General features: G+C 48.5%; 1 protein-coding gene across 1 annotated transcript in view; it reads right to left on the bottom strand.

The window, feature by feature from the left end:
* OTOG (otogelin) overlaps positions 1-21,192 on the bottom strand; it is a 104,812-nt gene that overhangs the window by 77,120 nt on the left and 6,500 nt on the right. The window contains exons 5-19 of the mRNA XM_017525822.2: positions 20,446-20,538; positions 20,138-20,292; positions 17,784-17,902; positions 16,358-16,563; positions 15,364-15,494; positions 15,044-15,150; positions 14,528-14,637; positions 14,027-14,155; positions 12,882-12,990; positions 12,562-12,608; positions 11,894-12,039; positions 4,297-4,429; positions 3,232-3,409; positions 1,442-1,566; positions 331-543 (exon numbers count right to left, since the gene is read on the bottom strand). Of these exons, the coding sequence (XP_017381311.1) occupies positions 331-543; positions 1,442-1,566; positions 3,232-3,409; positions 4,297-4,429; positions 11,894-12,039; positions 12,562-12,608; positions 12,882-12,990; positions 14,027-14,155; positions 14,528-14,637; positions 15,044-15,150; positions 15,364-15,494; positions 16,358-16,563; positions 17,784-17,902; positions 20,138-20,292; positions 20,446-20,538 (2,001 nt within the window). The remainder of the gene's footprint in view (positions 1-330; positions 544-1,441; positions 1,567-3,231; positions 3,410-4,296; positions 4,430-11,893; positions 12,040-12,561; positions 12,609-12,881; positions 12,991-14,026; positions 14,156-14,527; positions 14,638-15,043; positions 15,151-15,363; positions 15,495-16,357; positions 16,564-17,783; positions 17,903-20,137; positions 20,293-20,445; positions 20,539-21,192) is intronic.

Here is a 21,192-nt window from a genome sequence, read left to right as displayed (position 1 = left end):
AAAAAAAAAAAAAAAAAAAAAAGAAAGGTGCAATGCAAAGTGGCTCTGATGGAGTGGGAGAATCTGGGATTAGCAGGACTGACAGGACTTGAGATGGAGTGGAAGCAAGGGTAACAGAAGCAGTCCTGAGTCACACATCCCAGGTGTTATGCCTGAGTGACCGAGGGGATGGGATCATTGGCAGTGGTGGAGGGCACGGGAGGAGAAGCAGGCTACGGGTGCAGTCAGGCTGGAGGAGACTGGAGGGCATCCCAGTGGAGAGGGGGCAGGGGACACTCAGGTCTGGAGCTGCAGCTCCTCCAGCCCACCCCTACGTGGGTAGGCACTCACCGCAGGCTGGCAGGCGGGCGCGGAAGTCAACAGGGAGCCCATGGCGTCGGCACAGGTGGGCGTAGTGGGCCAGCGTTGTGCATAGGCAGGGCTGCCCGCAGCGGCAGGCGTCCCTGCGGCACTGCTCAAAGTAGGGCACAGGGCTCAGGAACGCAGAGCAGGGTGCAAACAGCTCCCCCGTGAGCACACTGCAGGCCTGCACTGAGTAGGAGGCTGGGGCAGGAAGAACAGGAGTCATACGGTCAGAGGGCAGTCTGCCCGGTGTCCCAGGACTCAGTCTCTCTCCCTCCCCATGGCTCAGGGGAGGGAGTGTGTGTGTGTGTGTGTGTGTGCGCACACACGTGCACAGTATGGATGTAGGTAGCTACCTCAGTGCACAGCTGGCTGGGAAGATATGGGTGTGGTTTAGTACATCTGGGTGTGAATATGCAGCTTGATGAAAATCCCTGGAGCTTACATTCTGGTCAAAGGAGATCATCACTAAAAAATTCACATAGCAACTTCAAAAGTGGAGAAGCTAAGGAGCAAGAGAAAGCTAAGAAGCAGCATGGGGAGTGCAAGGCCAGGCAGGAGAGTCAATGGCAATTTGAATTCAGGCAGTCAGGAAGGCCTCAGCAAGGGGGTGATGTCTGAGCAAAAATCTGAAAGAAGCAAGGAACTGAGGGATGTCTGTGTCTCCAGAAAGAGCATTCCAGGAAAGGCAACTGCAGGTGCAAAGGCGTGGAGAGGAGAGCAGTCCTGACTGTGTAGAAAGAATGATAAGAAGGCCAGGGTGGCTGCGGCACAGCAGAGGGCACGGGAGTAGTAGGGGACATGGGCAGAGAGAGTGGGGCCTGGTGGGGTCACAGAGCTGACTTCAGCCTTTGCCCTGAGATGGAGAAGCCAGTATAAAGGTGCATGTGTTTACCTGATAGTGAAAGACTATGAGGCTTCCTGTCTGCCTGGACCTCACTGTCTCTCCTCCCCGCCCCCCTGCTGCTCCTCATTTTCTTAGCACTCCTACAAATTTGGCCAGCACCCTCCTGACCCGAGTTCCCTTTTCATATCTCTTGAAGAAGCAGTCCTCCCAACCCCAGTCACCCATGCCTCTCCCCTTCCCCTGCCAACTCACCAGCTTGCAGGTGTACATCGCAGGGGTCCAGTGGGGAGCCAGGGACCAGCGGGGAGCAAGCAGAAAGCGTTTTCCAGGAATTGCCAAAGAGCTGTGGGGTGCTCTCAGGTACACCCACTGGGGACCTGCAGCCATGTTATAGCCATATTCACACACTTGCCCACGTGGACCCAGGGACACAAATAGTACAGATCCAGGTAAGCATCTACTTACTCATATACACACACACAGTCATAATCTACACATCCATATACACACACTCAGAGGAGCATGTGTACTCACCCAAACCTATAACATGTATATGCAGACACCCTCAACACACACACACATACAGAGCACAAATATATGCCAGACAGCCAAGGTGGTCCACACAGCCACATTCAAACACATAGAGTTATGGAGATACACATGCACGCGTGCACACACGCACACACACACACACATACACACACGCATAACATTTAACAAAACAGCTCAAAATGGGCTAGGACCATACACTGCCCACTTCATTCCCCAACCCCAGCTCTTCGGGTCAGAAAAAGAAACAGGGACATCATGAAGAGAATCAAACCCCATAGGGGTAAGACTTTTTCCCTCCTCCCTTCTCCAAGGGCAGTTCCTGAAAACTCCTTGGCTTCCATTTGGCTGTCTCAGTAGGAAACTGTTACACAAGGCGCAGTGAAGGGAGGAAGGGAGATGAGCATGTTTCCTAGACATCACAGGTCTCCAAGAGTCACCAAATGCAGGTGTAGGTGCTGAGCAGAGGGAGGTCGTGGTCTGTATGGGGGGCAGGTTCTGCCTGGCACCCATCATGCCCACATATTGTTCCAAGGCAACGACAGCACTTATATTATGTAGGGCAATATTCCTACCCAGAAGTCACATTTAGTAGAGTGGCAAATAGCTTACACACTAAACCAGGGTCTGCCCCTACTATTTGGCCAGCTACCCTAACATCAGCCCTACCAGGCAAGGTGTAGTAGAATGGCATAGTTTTAAATGTATATGCATTGAAAAGTTCTGAGATTTATCTTGTTTTTATTCTTCACAGCAAATCTGAGTTCTCTTTTTTGGTTAAAGAATGCCTCCCCTGTTTCCTTCTGCATCCATTAATGCATGTAACTTGAAGGACTGGCCAGAATCTCCAGCCTTTAAGATCAATCCTTTGTTCTCCTTTCTAGGAACTTTGCCAAGTTCCTAATCTATGTCTGCGCCCAAATATGCCAGCTCACAGAAAACAGCCTTTCCCTGAATATTGGGAGGCTCATGGGGTGCAAACTCAAGAGGCTTCAAGTACCAGGTAGGAAAGGTACATGGGTTAGACTGGCCTGGTGGGTTAGAAAGTGCGAAAGTTTGTTTCTTTGGCTCACTAGGGGCTTACACTCACCAAAAGTGTCCACCTCAATTAAAACAAACAAAACCATGAGCCAAATCAGTCAGTCTGAGGTCCTGGGTTTTAAGACCTCATTCTAAACAGCATTTCTCAAGGTATGGTCCACAGACCTCCCATACTGGAATCTTAGAGGTGATTATCAAAAATAGGATTCCTGAGTCTACCCTAAATCTTGAGGAGCGGGCCTCAGGAGTCAGTGGTTAGCAAGCTCCCCAGGTGAGTCTTCCGCACACAGAGGACTGCAAACTGCTGCTTTAAAGAAACATACTTAAATTTAAATGTAAAGCAATAAATGGTGAAGGCCCATGGGAGAAGCATGTTTGGGCAGTACCTCTAGATTCCCCAGCCAAGAGGCCCATTTCCCCTCCTCTTCCGCTTCCGGCGCAGGCCTACGTACAGGAAGTCGTCCTGCGTGTTGCCATTGAAGGTGCCGCAGAGGCCCACGGTGTCCTCCATCCATCGCTGGTCCACCTGCAGGTACAGCCTCAGCCCCTCACGATCATAGAGCACACGCACGCCCACATTCGTCCTCACCCGCAGGAACACGGAGGACAGCCTACGGATCTCAAAGGCATCTGGGCACAGAATCCGAAGGGGGAGAGTGGGAGGGCAGCCAGTACACAACGCACCCACCACCGCCACCTGCCTGGCCGGCTCAGACCCCCCACACTGAAGCCGTGCCTGCCATGAAGCTGGTTTGGGGAGGCTTGAGGAAACCCTGTTCAGTGACGAAATCGGGACCCAGGGATAACTTCCCACGGCGGCCTGGGCTGAGAAATTTTTTTTTAGCATCAAGTGCCAATTAAAGCTTTGCTCCCACTAAGGAACTGGTACACGTTTCCTCCTCTAGCAGAAGGAGGATTCTGTAACTACCCATTCTCTTCACAGTGGCCACAACACAGTTTTATTATGGAAGCTCATGATACAATTTTAGACTCAAGTGTAACAAATTTAAATTTTAGATTTTATTGTAGAACATTTTATACCCTTTATGGTTTATATTTATTTCTGCAGCCTTTTGACACCCAGTGCATTCCCACTCCTCTCAACCTTGAGCTCCTGTTGTTGCTTTTCTTTCTTTCTGGTGCTAGGTTTTTCTTTCTTACTCGTTTTGCCATTTTTGTTAGATGTGTTTCTTATGAGCTACTCATAAGTTTCTTGTGGAATCAGAGAGTATAACAAGTAGTTAATAAATTATGAGAGTCAGGATGGGAAACATCCATGCATATGCTCATGTTAAGAGAAGCCATCACACTGCTAGGAAGCCCACTGTCCTGTTGAGGTGGGACAAGGACACATTTTGGAGTCCACATTTTTACAACCAAAGTGTCCCCTACCCTGACCAACCCAGTACTAGAATATGAATTTTTGCCAGTGTAGCAGTGCTTTTAGCCAGAGAAGCCTGGGAAAAGAGGTCCAAACCCTCAGTTCCCAACTACGTCTGTTGTCCACCCAACCGTACCATCCGTGTATGGCGGGATGATCTTGTACTGGTCAAACAGAAGGACATCCCCTGCCTGGGTCAGGGTCACCTGCCTCCGAGGGTCCTGATGCAGAATCACTGACACTGACTGGACACAGGCTCCATCTTGGTTCTGCAGAGATAGAAAGGTCAGCGGGCAGAGTTGGTTGGTCTGTCCATCCTGCTGGTTCCAGACAGAACCCCAAGGATATCAGGGACCATCCAACCAAATGTTACCCTCATTCTCTGGGAATGAGTAGGCAGAGGCTCAGATTGGAGAAGGTTAGTAGCAGAATGAGGATAACACTAATAAAAATGATGGTCAAGTCTCAGGTTATCTAAAGACACAGAGAAGAGATGGAACCCAGGTGGCCCAGAGTGTGGCCTCAGAAACACTGGCCTCCCCCACCCCATCACAACCCAGAACTTTAATTTCATCCCTTTATGGGTGTTTATATAACTCATTTCATGTGTTACATCCTGCACTCCACTGACAAGCAGTCAGGAAATGAGGTAATATTCTCTGGGCCTCAGGTTCTCTACCTCTAAAATGGCCACACATTGGGCCCCTTTCATAATTCCCTCCACAGGAAAACATCCACACAACCATTCATTTAAACACTTAACTGAGCACCAACTATGTGCAAGGCATACTGTATCAGACTTTATGAATTCAGTGATAAGACAAGGTTTCTGTCCTCATGGAAATTATATACTTGTGTGGGACACAGACATTAAATAAGCAATTAACAACATTGATTATTCAATTATAATTGTGATCAGTGCTGTTAGCAGGTGTTGAGTGTTAGAAAAGCATGTGAAGGAACCAGACTTAGTCTGCAGAGGTAGGAAAGGCCTTCCTAGGGAATGATAATAACATAAAATTATCATAACAATAATAAAACCCATAATAATACTACAATATTATTATGAAATTATAACCAACAGCTAACTTTCACGTGGAGTTACTATGTTCAGTGCTGTTCAGATATCTTTGTATATGTTCACTCACCTAACTGTCATAGCAATCTAATTAACAAAGTATTACTAACATGCCCACTTTGCAGATTAGAAAACCAAGGCACATAGAAAGGTGATATTTGAGTTGAAATCTGAAGAATGCATGGAAGCTAGCTGGGCAAAGAGAGAAGAGGAAGAAGGAGACATCCAGGCAACAGGAACAACTTGTACAAAACAACAAAAGCTCTGATGCAGGAAGTCGTTTAATGCATGTAAGGGCATAAAGAAGACCAGAGGAAACAGAACCCATCAGGCAAAGTCGTTTAAGATAAGGGTCAAGGCTGGGCACAGTGGCTCATGCCTGTAACCTCAGCCCTTTAGAAGGCTGAGGTGGGAGGATTGCTTGAGCCCAGGCATTCGAGACCAGCCTGCTCAGCATAGAGAGACCCCATCTTTACAAAAAAAAATAATAAAAATAATTTTTAAAAAGGTTCAAGAGGTAGGTAAAGGCCAGCTTAGGCAGAGCCTTGAATTATTTTTAGACTTTATCCTAAGTCCAACAGCCAAGCAGAGAAAGTGAACCAGGAGAGTGACACAGCGAAGTGACAGAACGAGCAGGGTTTGAAACTTTAAGGAAAGACACTGTGCAACAAGCCACAATCATCCTTCTGAGTTCCTGCCCAGGGGGACAGAAAATCCCTGAAAAAGCTCAAAATCATTATGTCTAAAACATCATATTCTTTGTTCAACCCACTCATCCTCTAGTCCCCTCTGGATGTGCCACCTGTGTGGAAATAAAGCCCACACCTTTTAGTCAAAAGTCTCAGGTTTAAATCCTAATGTAGCTGAAAGCTATGTGACCTTAAAGGAGTCACTTAAATTCTCCAGAGCTCAGTTCTCTCCTCTGCAAAACAGATACAACACTTGCATTTACCCAATCCTACCCAGTTGGGTACAGATTTTTTAATGTGTATAAAATATTTTGGAGGTTGCATTTACCTCCAAAAGCCCACAAAGCTTCACTAAGAGTGAAACTTGATGTAAGCAAATTCTAAAAATCATGTAGGAGGGGATATCAGCATGAAGTGTAGACTAAACAATTAAAAAATATAACTGCATTACAAACCTATAAAACAATCTTAGTGAAGAGAGTGGGAGGAAAGGTGTTGACATAGTGACTTTGAAATAAGTGGAATTTATAAGACTAAAGGCAAAAGGAGCTGTGCACAAAAACTGTACTTTAGTTGATAAAGTTATTTCCTATAGAGGTATGCATTAATAGGAATATACATATATACTGGAATTGAACAATTAGGTAAATGGATGGTGTATGGTGAGGCCAGGTTTCTTACTGTTAGAGTGAATGTTTACAGATAAGCAAGAGGAAGAAGCTAGAATGATCCATGTGGAATGGATTAGAATTGGACCATCAGTATGAAGTCATGGTTAGCATATAGATACAGATGGTTATACTGAAAAATATTTATACCTATGCATATATACAAAGATAAACATAGTTATGCAAATACAGTCAGCTCTCCATATCCAGGGTGCTGCATCTATGGATTCAACCAACCATGGATTGAAAACATTTGGAAAAAAATACGGATGCTTGTGTCTGTACTGTACATGTACAGGCTTTTCTTACCATTATTCCCTAAACAATATAGCATAATGACTATTTATATTAGCACTGACATTGTATTAGGTATTATAAGCAACCTAGAGATGATCTGAAGTATACAGGAGGAAGTGCATAGGTTATATGGAAATACTCTATACCATGTTACATAAGGGATTTGAGCATCTGTGGATTTTGGTATCTGTGGAGAGTGGGGTGCTGGAACCAATATCCCACAGGTATTGATGGTACTTCCTTTCTCTGTTAGCTGAGACTGCCTAAAATAAATCATATCCCAGTAGCAACGGGCACATCTCATACCCAGATCTTGATCCTAATGCCATTGTCCAATAAAAGGAACCAGGAGAGCCTCGTAATATTTTTGGAGAAAAGGATGATACTAGGACTGGGACAGGAATGATACAAGATAAGCCTGGTGCATCTAGTAGACCCAGAAAGTAAAAACGTGAACACACACACACACTCAGGCCCCACCACCACCACCATATACACACACAATGTCAAAGGGACAAGGAATCAACTGAAAGAATTCAAGTAAGAACATAAAGATGTAGTGGATTATAACTCAAAGTAGAAAATAAATAGCCATGAGTGTATGCTGATATAAATAAGTAAATGGGAGAAAAGAGACAAATCTCCCTGGCAGAAAAAATCTAAATAATTTATGTAGATTCTCTGCCTTCAAGGAGGGGGAGCATAACTTCCCACTCTGTAAGTGTGGGCTGCACATAGTGACTTCCAAAAAGAACAGTGTGGAAAAAGGGGAAAAGAGTAAGTTTACAGTGGAGAAACCTGAAAAACACTACCTCCACCAGATGATCAAGGTCAGAATCAACAGCGATAAGCCATGTTCATAGTATGTACCATGGATAAGATGTGATGAACATGGCACTTTACCTCTGTGACCTTCCTCCCAAAAAGCATAACCCCAGTATAACCATGAGGGAAAAAAAATCAGACATATTCTAATAGAGGGGCATTCTCCAAAACACCTGACCAGCACTCCTCAAACTGTCCAGGCCATCATAAACAAGGGAAATCTGAGAAACTGTAGCATCCATGAAGAGCCTAAGGAGACATGATGACTGTGTGTAATCTGGTACCCTGGATCAGAAAAATGACATTAGGTAAAAACTATAGAAACCTAAATAAGGTATGGACTTTGGCTTATGATTATTTATTAACATCGGTTCATTATTTTTAACATATGTATCATACTAGTGTAAGATGTCAGGGGTAAGTGGGTGTAAGATAGATAGGAACTCTAGGTACTATCTTTGCAATTATTCTGGAAAGATAAAGATGTTCTAAAAAATAAAGTCTACTTTAAAACACTTTGAGGACTGCAAACACTACACAGGTTCTGGGGTGGATGTATTAAGACGCTGCGATAACATCCACCCTAGGTTGGGCTCAGCTCTGCCTCCTGCTGGCTGTGGATCGTCAGGAATGCCCCAAGCCTCTGTAGACCTGTCTCATCATATTTAAAACAGGGAGAATGATAACTACCACATGGGGTATGTTGAGACTTAAATTAGATGTTATTTGCAAAGTAATTGATCAAAGTTCAAAGCACTGTGCAAATATTGTATCATCGTCATTATCATCCTCTCTGTTAATGTCCCCACCCCACTCCGTGCTGGTCACCCAGCATTGCAGTCACAGCTTCATCTTTGACTTCTCTCCCACGCACTCCCAATTTTACCAGACAGTCAGTCAGTTGCCAAGTCCTTCTGTATCTGCTTTAATGGATCCTGGAATATTCCAACCTCATTGCTTTTCTCATATGATCTAATCAGCCCTTGGAGTGCCCTCCCTCCCTCTCCTTACCCATGCATACCTGATTTCTTTTTAGGCTCACTTTTTAGTCCACTTAGCCCAAATGCCACCTCCGTCATGAGGTTTTCCCTGATCCTTTTTTTCTGACATGTAGGACTATTTCTTCCTTCACAGAACCCCCTGTGACGGCACTGATCAAGTTGTAGCTTGTGTGGAAGCTCTCTGAGGACATGCTGACCTCCCTACAGGCAACAGGAGCATGAATCAGGGTCTGATTCCTCTGTGTAATCTCACCATGCCCAGCACGGAGCTGGCACAGGGTTGGTCCTCCATGGGTCCATGATGTGGGTGAAGTTACAAGGAGGAGAGCTGGCCCAAGATAAAAAGAACCTGCTGTCAAGAGGCACTGTCCTGCAAAGAAGAGGGTTGCTTCGGGCCAAGGCTGGCCCACCGCCTATCAGGGACATGGCAGACAGAAGGTTGAAGAACCTTCTCTCTTCTCTTCGGTCGGAAACCAGTCCTCTGCCCCTGACTCTGCCTAGAGAGAAGATGGCCTGATGTGGTGGCTCACACTTATAATCTCAACATTGGGAGGCTGAAGCAAGTGAATCGCATGAGCCCAGGAGTTCGAGACCAGTCTGGACAACATTATGAACCCCCATCTCTACAAAAAAAAAAAAAAAAAAAAAAAAAACCCCCAATACTAAAAAAAAAAAAAAAAAAAAAAAAACTAGCCAGATGGCATGTGCCTGTGGTACCAGATTACATATAATCCAGAATACCAGATTACATACAGTCAATATGTATTAGGAATTACCCTGGAGGCTGAGGTGGGAAGATCAACTGAGTTTGGGAGGTTGAGGTTGCAGTGAGCTGAGATTGTGCCACTTTACTCCAGCCTGGGTGACAGAAAAAAATGTGGGGGGATGCTGAGTAAGTGACCCTGAGGCCCAGTAGCCCTCAGAATTCTGTGAGTGGGAAGGAGCAGCTGGGCTGTGTCTGTGTGTCCTGTCTGTCTTTTGCCACCCTCAGAATGTGATGGGAATGACTCCACTTTGAGGAAGAGCTGTCTCCTGACTCAGAAAGCAGCCAAGGTAGGGCCAGGCCATTCTCTAGCAGAAAGAAGGGAAGGGGACCCTCAGGCCAAAAGGAGAAGAAAACCCAGTCCTCTGCCTCATCCACAGTTCAGCCTGTGTCCCCAGGGCCATGGAGTGACACCTTCAGCTGATGCCTGCTCGCACTCAGGGCCCTCAGTGCTGGGGGCTGGAGCAAAGCCAGCAGGGAGGCAGGACTGGGGGGCAGCTGCCCTGGGTGTGGGTGTGAGCTCCTGCTCTGATGTGTGGGGAGGAGCTTGGGCACAGCCCAGACTGGAGCTTCCAGGACTGGCTGCGCATGATCAGCCCAGGGACAGCAGAGTCACCGCTGAGAGGCAAACACCCCCATCTACCCCAGACTTTCACGTTGGCCATTTTCTGTTATGTTCACAGGTGACTGACACAGCTCAAGGGTCATGTCCTCCAAGAAGTCTTTCCTGATCCACTTCACGCTGCTGCCACCCAGAGCCCAAGTAAAACAACAACAAGCAGTTCCCCCGCGGAGATCCACCCTGCGCCCTCCATGTTCTCACAGCTGCTGAAGCCCAGTTACAACAGGTTCACTTGTCTGCCTTGCCCACCAAACTATAGGGCCCAGGAAGGCAGAGCCATCTCTAATTCATCCCAGTCTCCACCTAGCTCAGCTTCTGGCACAATTAGGTATTCAATGTTTGCAGAAGGAAGGACAAAAGGATGGAAAGAAAGAAGCAAGGAAGAGAGGGACGAATGTTGAAGGTGCAATCCAATGAAGCAGAGAAGACAAAGTTGAATTAAACCAATTTTAGAGATTTTTTTTTAAAAACACAGAGGCCCACTCCACAATCAGGAATTCCAATTAATAATTTATAAGGAAGAGATTTCTGTATGCCATTCACACTGGTCTTTCTAACATTGTCTTGAGCTTATTGCAGTAAATATTTTGGGATTTTTCTGTAAAATGGGTATAATTTTCCTAATACAGGTATGCAACAACAAAAGATGTTGTTTGCATGTTGTTCAAATTGTTCTATATAAAAATGCTCTTAAAAGATACAGAGTTATCCTAGAACCTGAATTCTTTTTTATTTGAAATTTTAAGTCAAGTTCTTTATGAAGACCATAGCAGGCTGGGCGCAGTGGCTCACGCCTATAATTCCAGCACTTTGGGAGGCCAAGGAGGTCAAATCACGAGGTCAGGAGTTCGAGACCATCCTGACCAACATGGTGAAACCCCATTTCTACTAAAAATATAAAAATTATCCAGATGTGGTGACGCATGCCTGTAATCCCAGCTACTCGGGAGGTTGAGGCAAGAGAATTGCTTGAACCTGGGAGGCGGAGGTTTCAGTGAGCCAACATCGTGCCATTCCACTCCAGCCTGGGCAACAGAGCAAGACTCCATCTCAAAAAAAAAAAAAAAATAGCAGTAGACAACAGTGTCCTTTTTAAAATATTGTGGAATATAAAATGTTTTAAAATTTAAATTTTCTTCCTGTGTGAAGACACATAAAGTATGGGAGGAAACCAACAATCAAAACTAACTTTTTGTAGATAGTCACTACATTTCTTTAAACTGTTTCAATGCCAATATGTATTCTATAAGAGATTTGTTTCATAAATTAATTGGATTAAAAGTAGGTGCCAGTGTTATACTTTCATATATATATTTATATTTATATAGATTTAGATTTTACTATATATTTTATATATTTATATATATTTATTATATACAGATATATAAAAATTTATAGATTTAAGTTTTACTACATATTGTATATTTATATATTATATATAAATTTATATAAATATATATTTGTGTGTGTGTATTTATAATTTATATAAATATATTTGTATATATATATAAAAATATATATTTGTGTGTATATATATATATATATATATATAAATTTTAGGTAGTAAAATCTAAAAACAAAAACCAAAGCCCACTGAGGCCCAGGAAAGGGAAGTAACTCTCAGTCAGCAGAGGTGCTTGGGCCAGAACCCAGTCTTCTGCCCCGGCTCTGCCCAGAGAGAAGAGGCAGCAGGTGGGGGCCATGGGAAGACCAGAGCCCTGCCCTGAGTCCCGGTCTCTCTTGGGGGCAGTAGACAGGGGTAGCTGGGGTCTGGGATCCCCAGCTCTTACCAGGCCACACGGGGCGTTCTGCAATATCACGGTGAAGGTGCCCGAGGAGCGGCTCTTGGCCAGGATGTACTGACATGTGGCGGGGAACGTGTACCGGCGGCCGTCAAAGGTTGTGAAGTGAATGTCACCAGTCACTGAGCACTCAGCTGAGAGGCAGAGAAAGGCCACTGACCCACGGGAGCTGCACCAGGGGAGCCCTGCCCTGCAAGCTCCAAGCATGAGCAGGACACAGCACCCTACCCTCAGGAATCAGAGCAGTGTAAGGAATGAGGCCTGTCCTCTGAGAGCCCTGGGCAGTGGGAGACATAGGCCTATGCCCAGAGAACTCTCTGAAGAGAGGCACAGCCCTGCCCTGGGGGTCTCCCTCGGAGGGGAGACCAGGGCCTGCCCTTGAGAACCAGGCTCAGTCCAAGTCCCCCTACCCAACTCAGGAAGGTCCTTAGATATACAGAACCCATGACAAAGCCTTCTCTCATGGAAAACCCTTCCTGACGGGCTGGTCATCCCATAAACAGGCAAAGTGGTTCTGAGGATACAAAGGGGCCCAGACTTAGCCAGAAACTGAGTGTTACCCCCACCTGCAGCAGGCCTGGTCCCCAGAGGTTCCTTGTCCCAAACCTATCAGACTGGTGGAAGGGAGTCTAGTGCAAGGTGGGGGTCAGACATACCTGGGCAGACAGCTGTGCTGCACACCCACTTGCCCGCAGTGCATGTGCTAAAACACAGAGACCAAGGAGGCAAGGGGTCACCCCTCCAGGCCGGAGCTAGATGCTGGGAAACTGCAGGGCCCATAGTGTGCCTGTTCCCAGCCCTCAGTCACCCATCTCTAAAATGGGTGGGAGAGATTCCCTCCATGGATTGGAGCTAATGAGATTCCCCTGGGACTCAAAGGTACTGAGTGAGAGCCCCTAGACCCCAGATGGACAGCCCTCGTGGAAAGCCTCAGCAGCCATGCCCCACAGCCCACTTCCCGGCAGCAGACACAGACCAAGCATTGCAGTCTTCCTTCACCACAGAGCCAGGTGGGTACATAGTCCCGTGAAACTCACAGGGACACTCAGCTGGTGCCACACAGCCCCCATCCTCGAAGATGAGCCCTAGAATGACAGCAAAGGACAAATTAACTCACCTCTGCCCCTGTTCACAAACCATTCGTGGCTTCTGGGCCTGCGATAAAGATCCCCTTATCTAACTTCATTCATCTCTTAGCTCCCAAACTTTCTCCTCTCTAAGTCCTTGGCTCAAGCAAGTGAACACCTTCTGGTGAAAGAATCCCATCTCTAGACCTTTGCTCAGAGAACTGTCCACAACCCCACCTCCAACCTGCACATGAGCTTCTCCTCACCACCTTCAAAAGCCTGTCAGCGCATCTAAACCAGCTTAGGCACCAGGCACCACCTCCTCCAGGAATACTTCCCTGACAACCTCTCCCCATTCTGAATTCCTATATTTTTTTCTCATCTGAACCCCTGAGCTGGCCTTCACCTCATCATACCTTAGACTGGTCATATGAGCATCATATCCCTGAAACCAGACTCTGATCCCGGAAGTCAATGCCTGTATCTTTATGTTTTTTATCTCAGCCATCCTCCTAGCCAAGTGAGTTGCACACTATAAATGTGCTGCAAATTTATACACTGAAAAACAACACGATAAAGTCCCCACACATGGATGCATGCTTAAACAAATGTATGTGTATATGTAAGCGAATGACCTGTTCTCATCATACACACCTTAAGAAGTGTAGCCCTGATTAATTTAAATATCCCTATGAAATCAAATGTCCTGAAGAATCTCTCAAGAGGCTGCTGTTCTGTCCCCAACCTCACTTCCCTTAAACCATTTTTATTCATTTGTTTATTTGTTGTTTGCTCCTTCCTCCCTTCCTCCCTCACGCCCTCCCTCCTTCTTTTCTTTCTCCCTTTTTCCCTCCCTCCCTCCCTTCCTTCCTTCTTCCCTCCTTCCCTTCTTCCCTCCCTTCCTTCCTCCCTCCCTTCCTCCCTTCCTTCTTTCCTTCTATCCTTCTTTCCTTCCTTCCTTCCACAAACAGGCATCGTCTGAACTCCTGCTTTATGCCCATCTGTGCCAGGCCAGGAAGATGGTGCCAGGCACCTACATCTGCCCCTAGCATACCATTGGGGCAGTAGCAGCCATCCACACAGGCGATCTCACTGTCCACGCAGGACGCCCGGGGCTGGCAGGAGGCAGGGCAGCAGGCGATGCACTCGTTGTACGTAAAGGCCTTCTCCTTGCAGTGCACAACTTGGGAAGGAGGAAGTCCATGGTCTGTCAGCTACTAGCCTCAGCTCTGCCAGGACCCAACTCCTACCCCAGGCCATGGGGTGGGGATGGAAGGGAGGGCTTTGATTTTCCTAATTCTCTAGTTCCAGAGGGAGCATTGGGGGCCCAGGAAATTGACAAGGAGAAGGAATTGCAAGGGGAGGCTCTGAGAATCACCCAGGCTAGTCCCTCCCACTCTAAGCCTCAGGTTTTTCATCTATCACATGGCAACAAAACCTCAGGGCTTACAGTTCTGACAACTGTGATTCCGAGAAGGACAAGACATTGAGCTGAGGCCTGAGAATGCCACCCACAGCCTGACGCCCTCCCTGCCCACTACTGCGCTGCACCTACTGCATTGCTGGAGCTGGGTCCTCCAGCCCTGCAGGGGCCGCCCTGCCTGGGCACATGCCCGGGCATACTCTGCCAGTGCCCGGCACCAGGTGGCCTCATCACCCATTGACCTGTACAGAGAAACCAAGGGTCACACTGGAACAAAGCCCAAAGTGCCACCAGCCCGCCAGCATCTCAGAGACTGCCTGGGCTTCAGGGAACCCCCTCCTCTCCACCCAGCTGGGCAAGGCTGCCCAGGAAGGCATCTAGGTGCACATATCCCTAGACTTGAGCCACAAATGCTGGATTCTAGTCCCAGCATTGCCACTAACTTGTTGTATGACTCTGATGGAGTCCAGCCCCATTTCCGGGCTTCACTTGAATGGGGCAGCTCAGTCCCACCTATGCAGATAAGAATTTCCGAGCTTTGGGAAGCAGATCTGGCAGTGCCTGGGTTCAATCAGCTTGGTGGCCCATGTGCTGAGCACTCACCCCAATACTAGAGGGTTCCCCATAGCCCACACCACCCCCACTTACTGGCAAAGATCACTGGTGCAGCTGGCTGTGAAGGGCAGAGGGCTGACGTAGGCATGGCAGGCATCAAAGGGGGGCCGCAGGAGAGCCTCACATTTCTCATACACACCCTGGAGCAACGGGCCAGGAGCCAGGGCTAGAGGCTGGCAAAGCCACACACAGCCCTATGCGGAAACCCAACTTGGGCCAGAGGGAAGGGGTAGAGAAGAGAGGGACGGGGCCAAGGTCACCAGCCACCCTGGGGTCCTGCAGCCAGTGGCTTTCCAAGAGTTGGATAGTAAGCCAGGCTCTAGGGTGGGGGAGTCTCTCCCCAGGGTCCAGACCTGCATGGTTCCTGGGCTCTGCTGCAGGCATGGTGGGCGAGGCAGGGAGGAGGTTGTGGGCCCTGGAGGCTGGTTAGGGGCCTTCTCCTGCCAGCTGTGCACAAACTCAGCCACATCGTCAGTCAGCTTCCCTGGAGGAGGGAACTGCCATGACAATGGGGCAGCGGTGGGGTCGGGTGGACAGGAGGGACAGAGGGCTCTAAGGGAAAGTCGATGCCAAGGGATGGGTAAGGAGTTTTGAAGAATCCAGTCTCCTGAGCGCCCATCCCAATCAGAGCTTCCCAGCTGAGCCATTCCCCCGAAAAAGCTGTTTGGTAGTAATAGGCAAGAACAGTCAGGAACCTTTGGCAGCTCCCTATGGTGCCAAACTTGACGCAGCACCACGCACTGGAAAGAGAATTGGTGTGTGAGCCTGAACAAGTTTCTGTGCTTCTCTGAGCCTCAGTTTCCCCGTATTTGCCATAGGGAACATAATCTCCCAGTGAGATTGTTGCAAGGACTACTTGAGGTGATGCATGTAAAGTGTTTAGTGTGGTATAGTTACTCAAAAGGGGTTGCAACCCTTCTGGCCAGAGCCACCATAATTTGGCCCTGAACGCTCCACTTTTACTTCCTACCACTCCTCCATGGGTATCTTTAGCTGGGCCAATTCTCTTCCTGGCTGTCTCTGGCCCTCTGCTCCCTGTCTGTCCACCCCATCCCCCACATTGCAGGGTCAATCCCACTGGCAAAGTGCCCATTAGATCCCCACACAACCATAGTGGGAATTCTCATTATGACTGTTTTTGCAGATGAGGAACCTGAGGTTGAGTGTACTTTAAGAACATGCCCAAGAACACACATTTGTTGGGAAGAGGTCCTTGGCCTTCTGCTGCATCTTTAATACCATGGCCATGACCGCAGGGCTCTGTTCCAAGTCCCCTCTGACCCCTCCCAGCCTGACCTGCTCCCCTCCTCCCCAAAACCTCTCAGAGGCCACCTGTCTGTGCCTCACCATAGCGGGTCACCAGGTCATCCTGGGGGTCAGCATTGTTGTTCCCGCACAGCCCATGGGTCCAGCCCATGAACTCGGGACTCATCTTGATGTAGACAGCCGAGGCGCCATCCCAGGCCAGGGTGAAGGCTGACTGATGCCGCACGATGATGTAGCCGGCAAGCCGCTGCAGACGCACGCTCCCCATCACATGTGGCAGTGGGACCCTGCAGAGCACATCCCAGAGCTTCAGGATATCCAAGCACCTCCCTTCGCCAAAGGAACAGCCAGTCCCTACCCCATAATCCAAGGCCCCCACTTCCCCTCCCTATGAATGCTCAGAATTCCCAGGTGCCTAGAAGTGTACCATTAAAGCTGGATTCTTTTGTCTTTAAAGGTTTTTTAAAATGGCAATTTCCCGGGCAGGGATAAATCTTAGAGTAAGTGACTCCAAGTTCCTTCCTCCCAGACAGGAGAGAATACAAGCAAACATCCGCTGTATTTTTTTGGTGAAGCACAGGAACCAAGTGGAAAGAGAAGTCAAGAGAGGAGGAAAGCTGGGAGTGCAAGAAAAGAGGCCGGGCCCAGCAGCCTTGACCACTTTCCCAGTCCTCCTGGTACAGGTATCCCTAGCCAATCTGGAATTTGGCAACCTTCAACCCAGCAAAATATCAGGAAACAGAAACAAAAGTAGTGTCTAACTAGACACAAGACCCATTTACCAACTCTTTACTCACAGGAGAAGCCTATGGGCCATTAATTTTACACTCAGCCCCAGACACTTGGTTGCCTAGTTTCCAGATATGAAGCAGCATATGAGGACAGGGAGAAGTGTCATTACAGGAAGACCCCCTGACGGTAACACGAAGAGACAGTGGACAGCAAGGAAAGGAAAGAACAGTGCGGAAAAGACGCAAGAAAGATTTCACAAACGACCACAGTCTGGGGCCATTTAGTGTAGAGCAAGGGGTCATTAATCCTTTGGTGGTCCCCCCAGCATCCCTGATGGCCCAGCAAGATAACTGACATTCACAATGACCCAGTGTCATCAGAAGTGGGTAAAAGTGTGCTCAGAATGTGCTGGGAGGAGGCAGAAACTGTGGATGATCCATTTGGGAAGATTCTGTAAAAATTTTGGGAGGGAAAAGTAAGCATGTTTATCATGGTAAACTCTCAACTCTCTGGAAAACTCTATTTTCCTGAAATCCTACTGTCTGGAAACTAAGAAGGTCTGAGAGTTCCAGGAAAAAAAAGAAATCATCATTCTTCAAAAACCCAGTGGCAAGAAACCCAGTGACCCACTGGTATGCTTCTGTCCAGTTGGTGAAAATTGCTGTTTGTCCCCAGAAAACAATTTCCTTTGGGCTTGAGAAGAGCAGATGCTCACCCATCCGTCATCACCAGTGACAGGGATAGGCCAGCTCAGTGTGGAAGGTGTTAGAGTTACCTCACACCTCCATGGGTGACCTCCTTGGCCAGATGGATCTCCTGCTCACCGGCAAAGAAGAGGCTGGCAGCCCTGGAGCAGGTGTAGGGGGAAGAGCCGCACTGCGGGTCGTTGTGCACCTGAGTAGGGAGTTCAAAGGGTGGTTTGCAGGCTTCTGCCACAGGCCTGACCCTGAGCTTCGCAACCTTGTTGAGTTTCCACTAATGCTGATAGCCTGTCTCCTGCACATCAACTGCCTTTCCTCTGTGATCTCACCCAGTCCCCATACGTCACAGAGGGGAGGCCATGGATTCACAGAGAGGTGAAGTGACTAAGACTGCACACACAGAACTAGGAAATCACAGAGCTGGGATTCTAGCTCAGGTCTGGATGGCTTGATTCCAGGTCTCTTCCCAGTCAATCATGCCATCTCCCTATTTCTGAACCTTTTTGTTTATCCTACCCAGGCTACCCCACAGATTGAAGGCCAACAGACATACTCACACCATTTCACACTCATACAGAACACAAACACACGCATCTATACACACTCCATGAATTCTCACATGACATTCTCAGTGCACATGCTATATACACACTCCCTTTCTCGCATGCCCATGGCAGGTATGGATTGTACCTTTCCCCTACACACATAGGCATACATGCAGCTCCCGTGCTGCTGTCAAACACACACACAGACACATCTCCTCTGCCCCCTGTTCAGGCAGAACCCAGACTTCAAAGACCATAGACCCAAAGGACGGGGTGGGGTTGCAGGGAGAGCTTCCCCAAAGCTTACCCCTGGCAAGTGTGGAAACCCTTCACAGGAACGCACCTTCTACCAGATTACTGTTCAGTGTGATTAAGCAAGCTGGAGCCACTTCAAGTGGGAACTGCGAAAGCTCCCCCATGGTCTCACTAAAGGGTGTTCATGCTTTTGTGACCATGACCCACAATAAGAAATATATAGAACTGAAAGTTTTACAACACAATACTTATCCCTATCATGTAATGCATTCTTACAATATTTTCTATTTTATTTGTCTCATTTTTTATGATGGTTGTTTGTTAAGTTGATTTTGTATCCCACAAATATACGGCAACCCATCGAAGTAATTGTAACATATCCATCACAAAATGATGGGTCATGAAAATCTCTGCTATGTGACAGGCTGAGGCAGAGACAGGGAAACTGGTTGCAGTTCCCAGCCCATCCAGGGCATGGTCCCTAGGGCAGGCTCATAGGTCCATGCCTGAGACAGAAGGATCACAAATGGCTGGCAGAAGGGAGACACTGAACACCGGAGACTCCCAACACCCTCAGTCCCTTGAGTCTAACTTGGTACTGACCATGGTGCCCTGGAGAGCTGGTTCTCCAAAGAGACTTTCCTCCAGATGGAGGGGTATTGAGCTGTGGTTTAAGGTGACTCCTGGTTTAGCACACGGGCTAGGCATGAAAATCGGGCTTGCCTGATAGTGGCTTTCACACATGTGTTCCTATACGTTACAAACCTTCACTGAGCACCCATCCAGGCACTGTGAAACAGAAAGACATGGCCCCTGGCCTAGAAAGCTCACAGCTGGCAGAGGAAACCAACCCAAAACCAGAACTTTGTAAGAGAAATACAATGACAGGGTCATAATGTGGAACTTTGAGTTACCCAGTGAGGAGCTCCTCAGCCAGCTTGGAAGGTCAGGGGATCCAGGAGGGCTTCTTAGAGGAGGTAACTCTAAACTGAGTCATCCAGGACCTCCATCATGTCCTCTGAGACACTATTCTCTTTCTAAGCACCTACTGATCTTTTTGCCCAGAATGTTCTCAAGTCTGCCCACACTCTCCTACTCTTCACTTGGCTAACTCCAATTTATTCCTTAGATCCCAACTTAAATGTTACTTTCTCCAGGAAGCTTTCCCGGGTCACCGTCCTTCCCAATAAACACGATTAGGTTTTCAGGACATGTTCTTTTAGCATTTGGCATTTCTCCTTAGCAGCACTCAGTTGCACTTGAAATGAGTCATCTGAGATGATGTCTTTCTTCATTAAACTGTAAGTTCTGTGAGGACAAAGGCTACATCTGTATTGTGTCCACAGGGCCTCGCAACACCAAACCTTATGCCAGAAAAGAGTACAGTGTGCACTTAATAAATACCTGATGAATGAGTGACTCAATGAATGAATGGCCAGGGTGAGCGGGTGAGCGAGAGCTGTGGAGCCCCCAGCTCCTTCCAGGTGCAGACTGCCTGGGCGGGAGCTGGGGGCTATGCAAAGAAGAAGGGGCCAGTCTCTTTAACCATGACAAGCAGATCCCAGCCCAGGGCAGCCTCCAGGGCCTAAAGAAACCTTCCTGGACAGGCAGGGCAGGGGAGGCCTCACCTGGATAGAGAAGCTCTCTCCCTCAGGCTCACGGCGCCCCACCAGTGTATAGCTGCCCTTCCCAGCGAAGTAGTAGTAGAGCCCGTCAAATGTCTCCACGTGGTGCTGCCCCCACGCCCGGCAAATGCTGTCCCTCTCAGGGCCGGCATTGTACACTGAGGCAGGGAAAAGAGAACCTCTCTGTGTAGCTTCAGTGGGCACCAGGCCAGAGGCTGGTGGGTTCCAGCCCTGGAAGTGCTGCCCCCTTTCCCCCTAGCTTTCCCTGCACCCATGGTCCCTCCCAGGGGTGGGGTGGAGCCCAGACCCACCCATCTGGCAGCGAGGTCCAGTGGCATTGAAGCGTCTGCAGTCACAGAAGGCCGGGTGCACACACTCACCACCATTGAAGCAGGAGAACAAGTCTGCATGGGAGACACAGAGGCATTGCCCCATCAAGCTGAGATTGGCAGAACCCAGGGAGGCAGCGCTCTCAGGATTCACAGGACCCAGACCCCCAGGGCAGCCCCAGCCCCAGGAGTTCAGGCACAAGCTGGTGCCTCTGACCACAGCCCTGCCCCATCTCTGGCAGGCAGGTGGGGTGGGGTGGCAGGGCATCAGCCTCCAATATGCATCAGGTGGCCCCCAGGCCAGCCCCACCCGGGCCTTCAGTTCCTAGAGCTGTTCCTGGCTAGCAAGGCAGGAGGAGCTATGAATGGGGAGCATGTAGGTGAGCAGGGGGTCTTCCCAGAGATCTGCTGGTGCTGCTCCTCCTCACTGCTCCACATGCTCAGGAAGAGGCCACAGGGGGAACCAGGCAACGGGGGCGAGGCTGTAGCAAGAACAGCCACATATGAAGAGGAGAAAAAACAAAGCAAGGATGGTGAGGAAAGGAGCCATGATGTGAGAGGACAGATGGGGACACAGGACAGGTGGAGGACGCAGGACAGGTGAGGGACACAGGACAGGTGGGGGACACAGGACAGGTGGGGGACACAGGACAGGTGGGGGACACAGGACAAGTGGGGGACACAGGACAGGTGAGGAACAAAGGACAGGTGGGGGACATAGGACAGGTG

Source organism: Cebus imitator, unplaced genomic scaffold (assembly GCF_001604975.1).
Source record: "Cebus imitator isolate Cc_AM_T3 unplaced genomic scaffold, Cebus_imitator-1.0 Scaffold39, whole genome shotgun sequence".
Lineage (NCBI taxonomy): Eukaryota > Metazoa > Chordata > Mammalia > Primates > Cebidae > Cebus > Cebus imitator.
The sequence above is the reverse complement of the archived record's forward strand: the minus strand, read 5'-3'. Positions and strand labels throughout refer to the sequence as shown.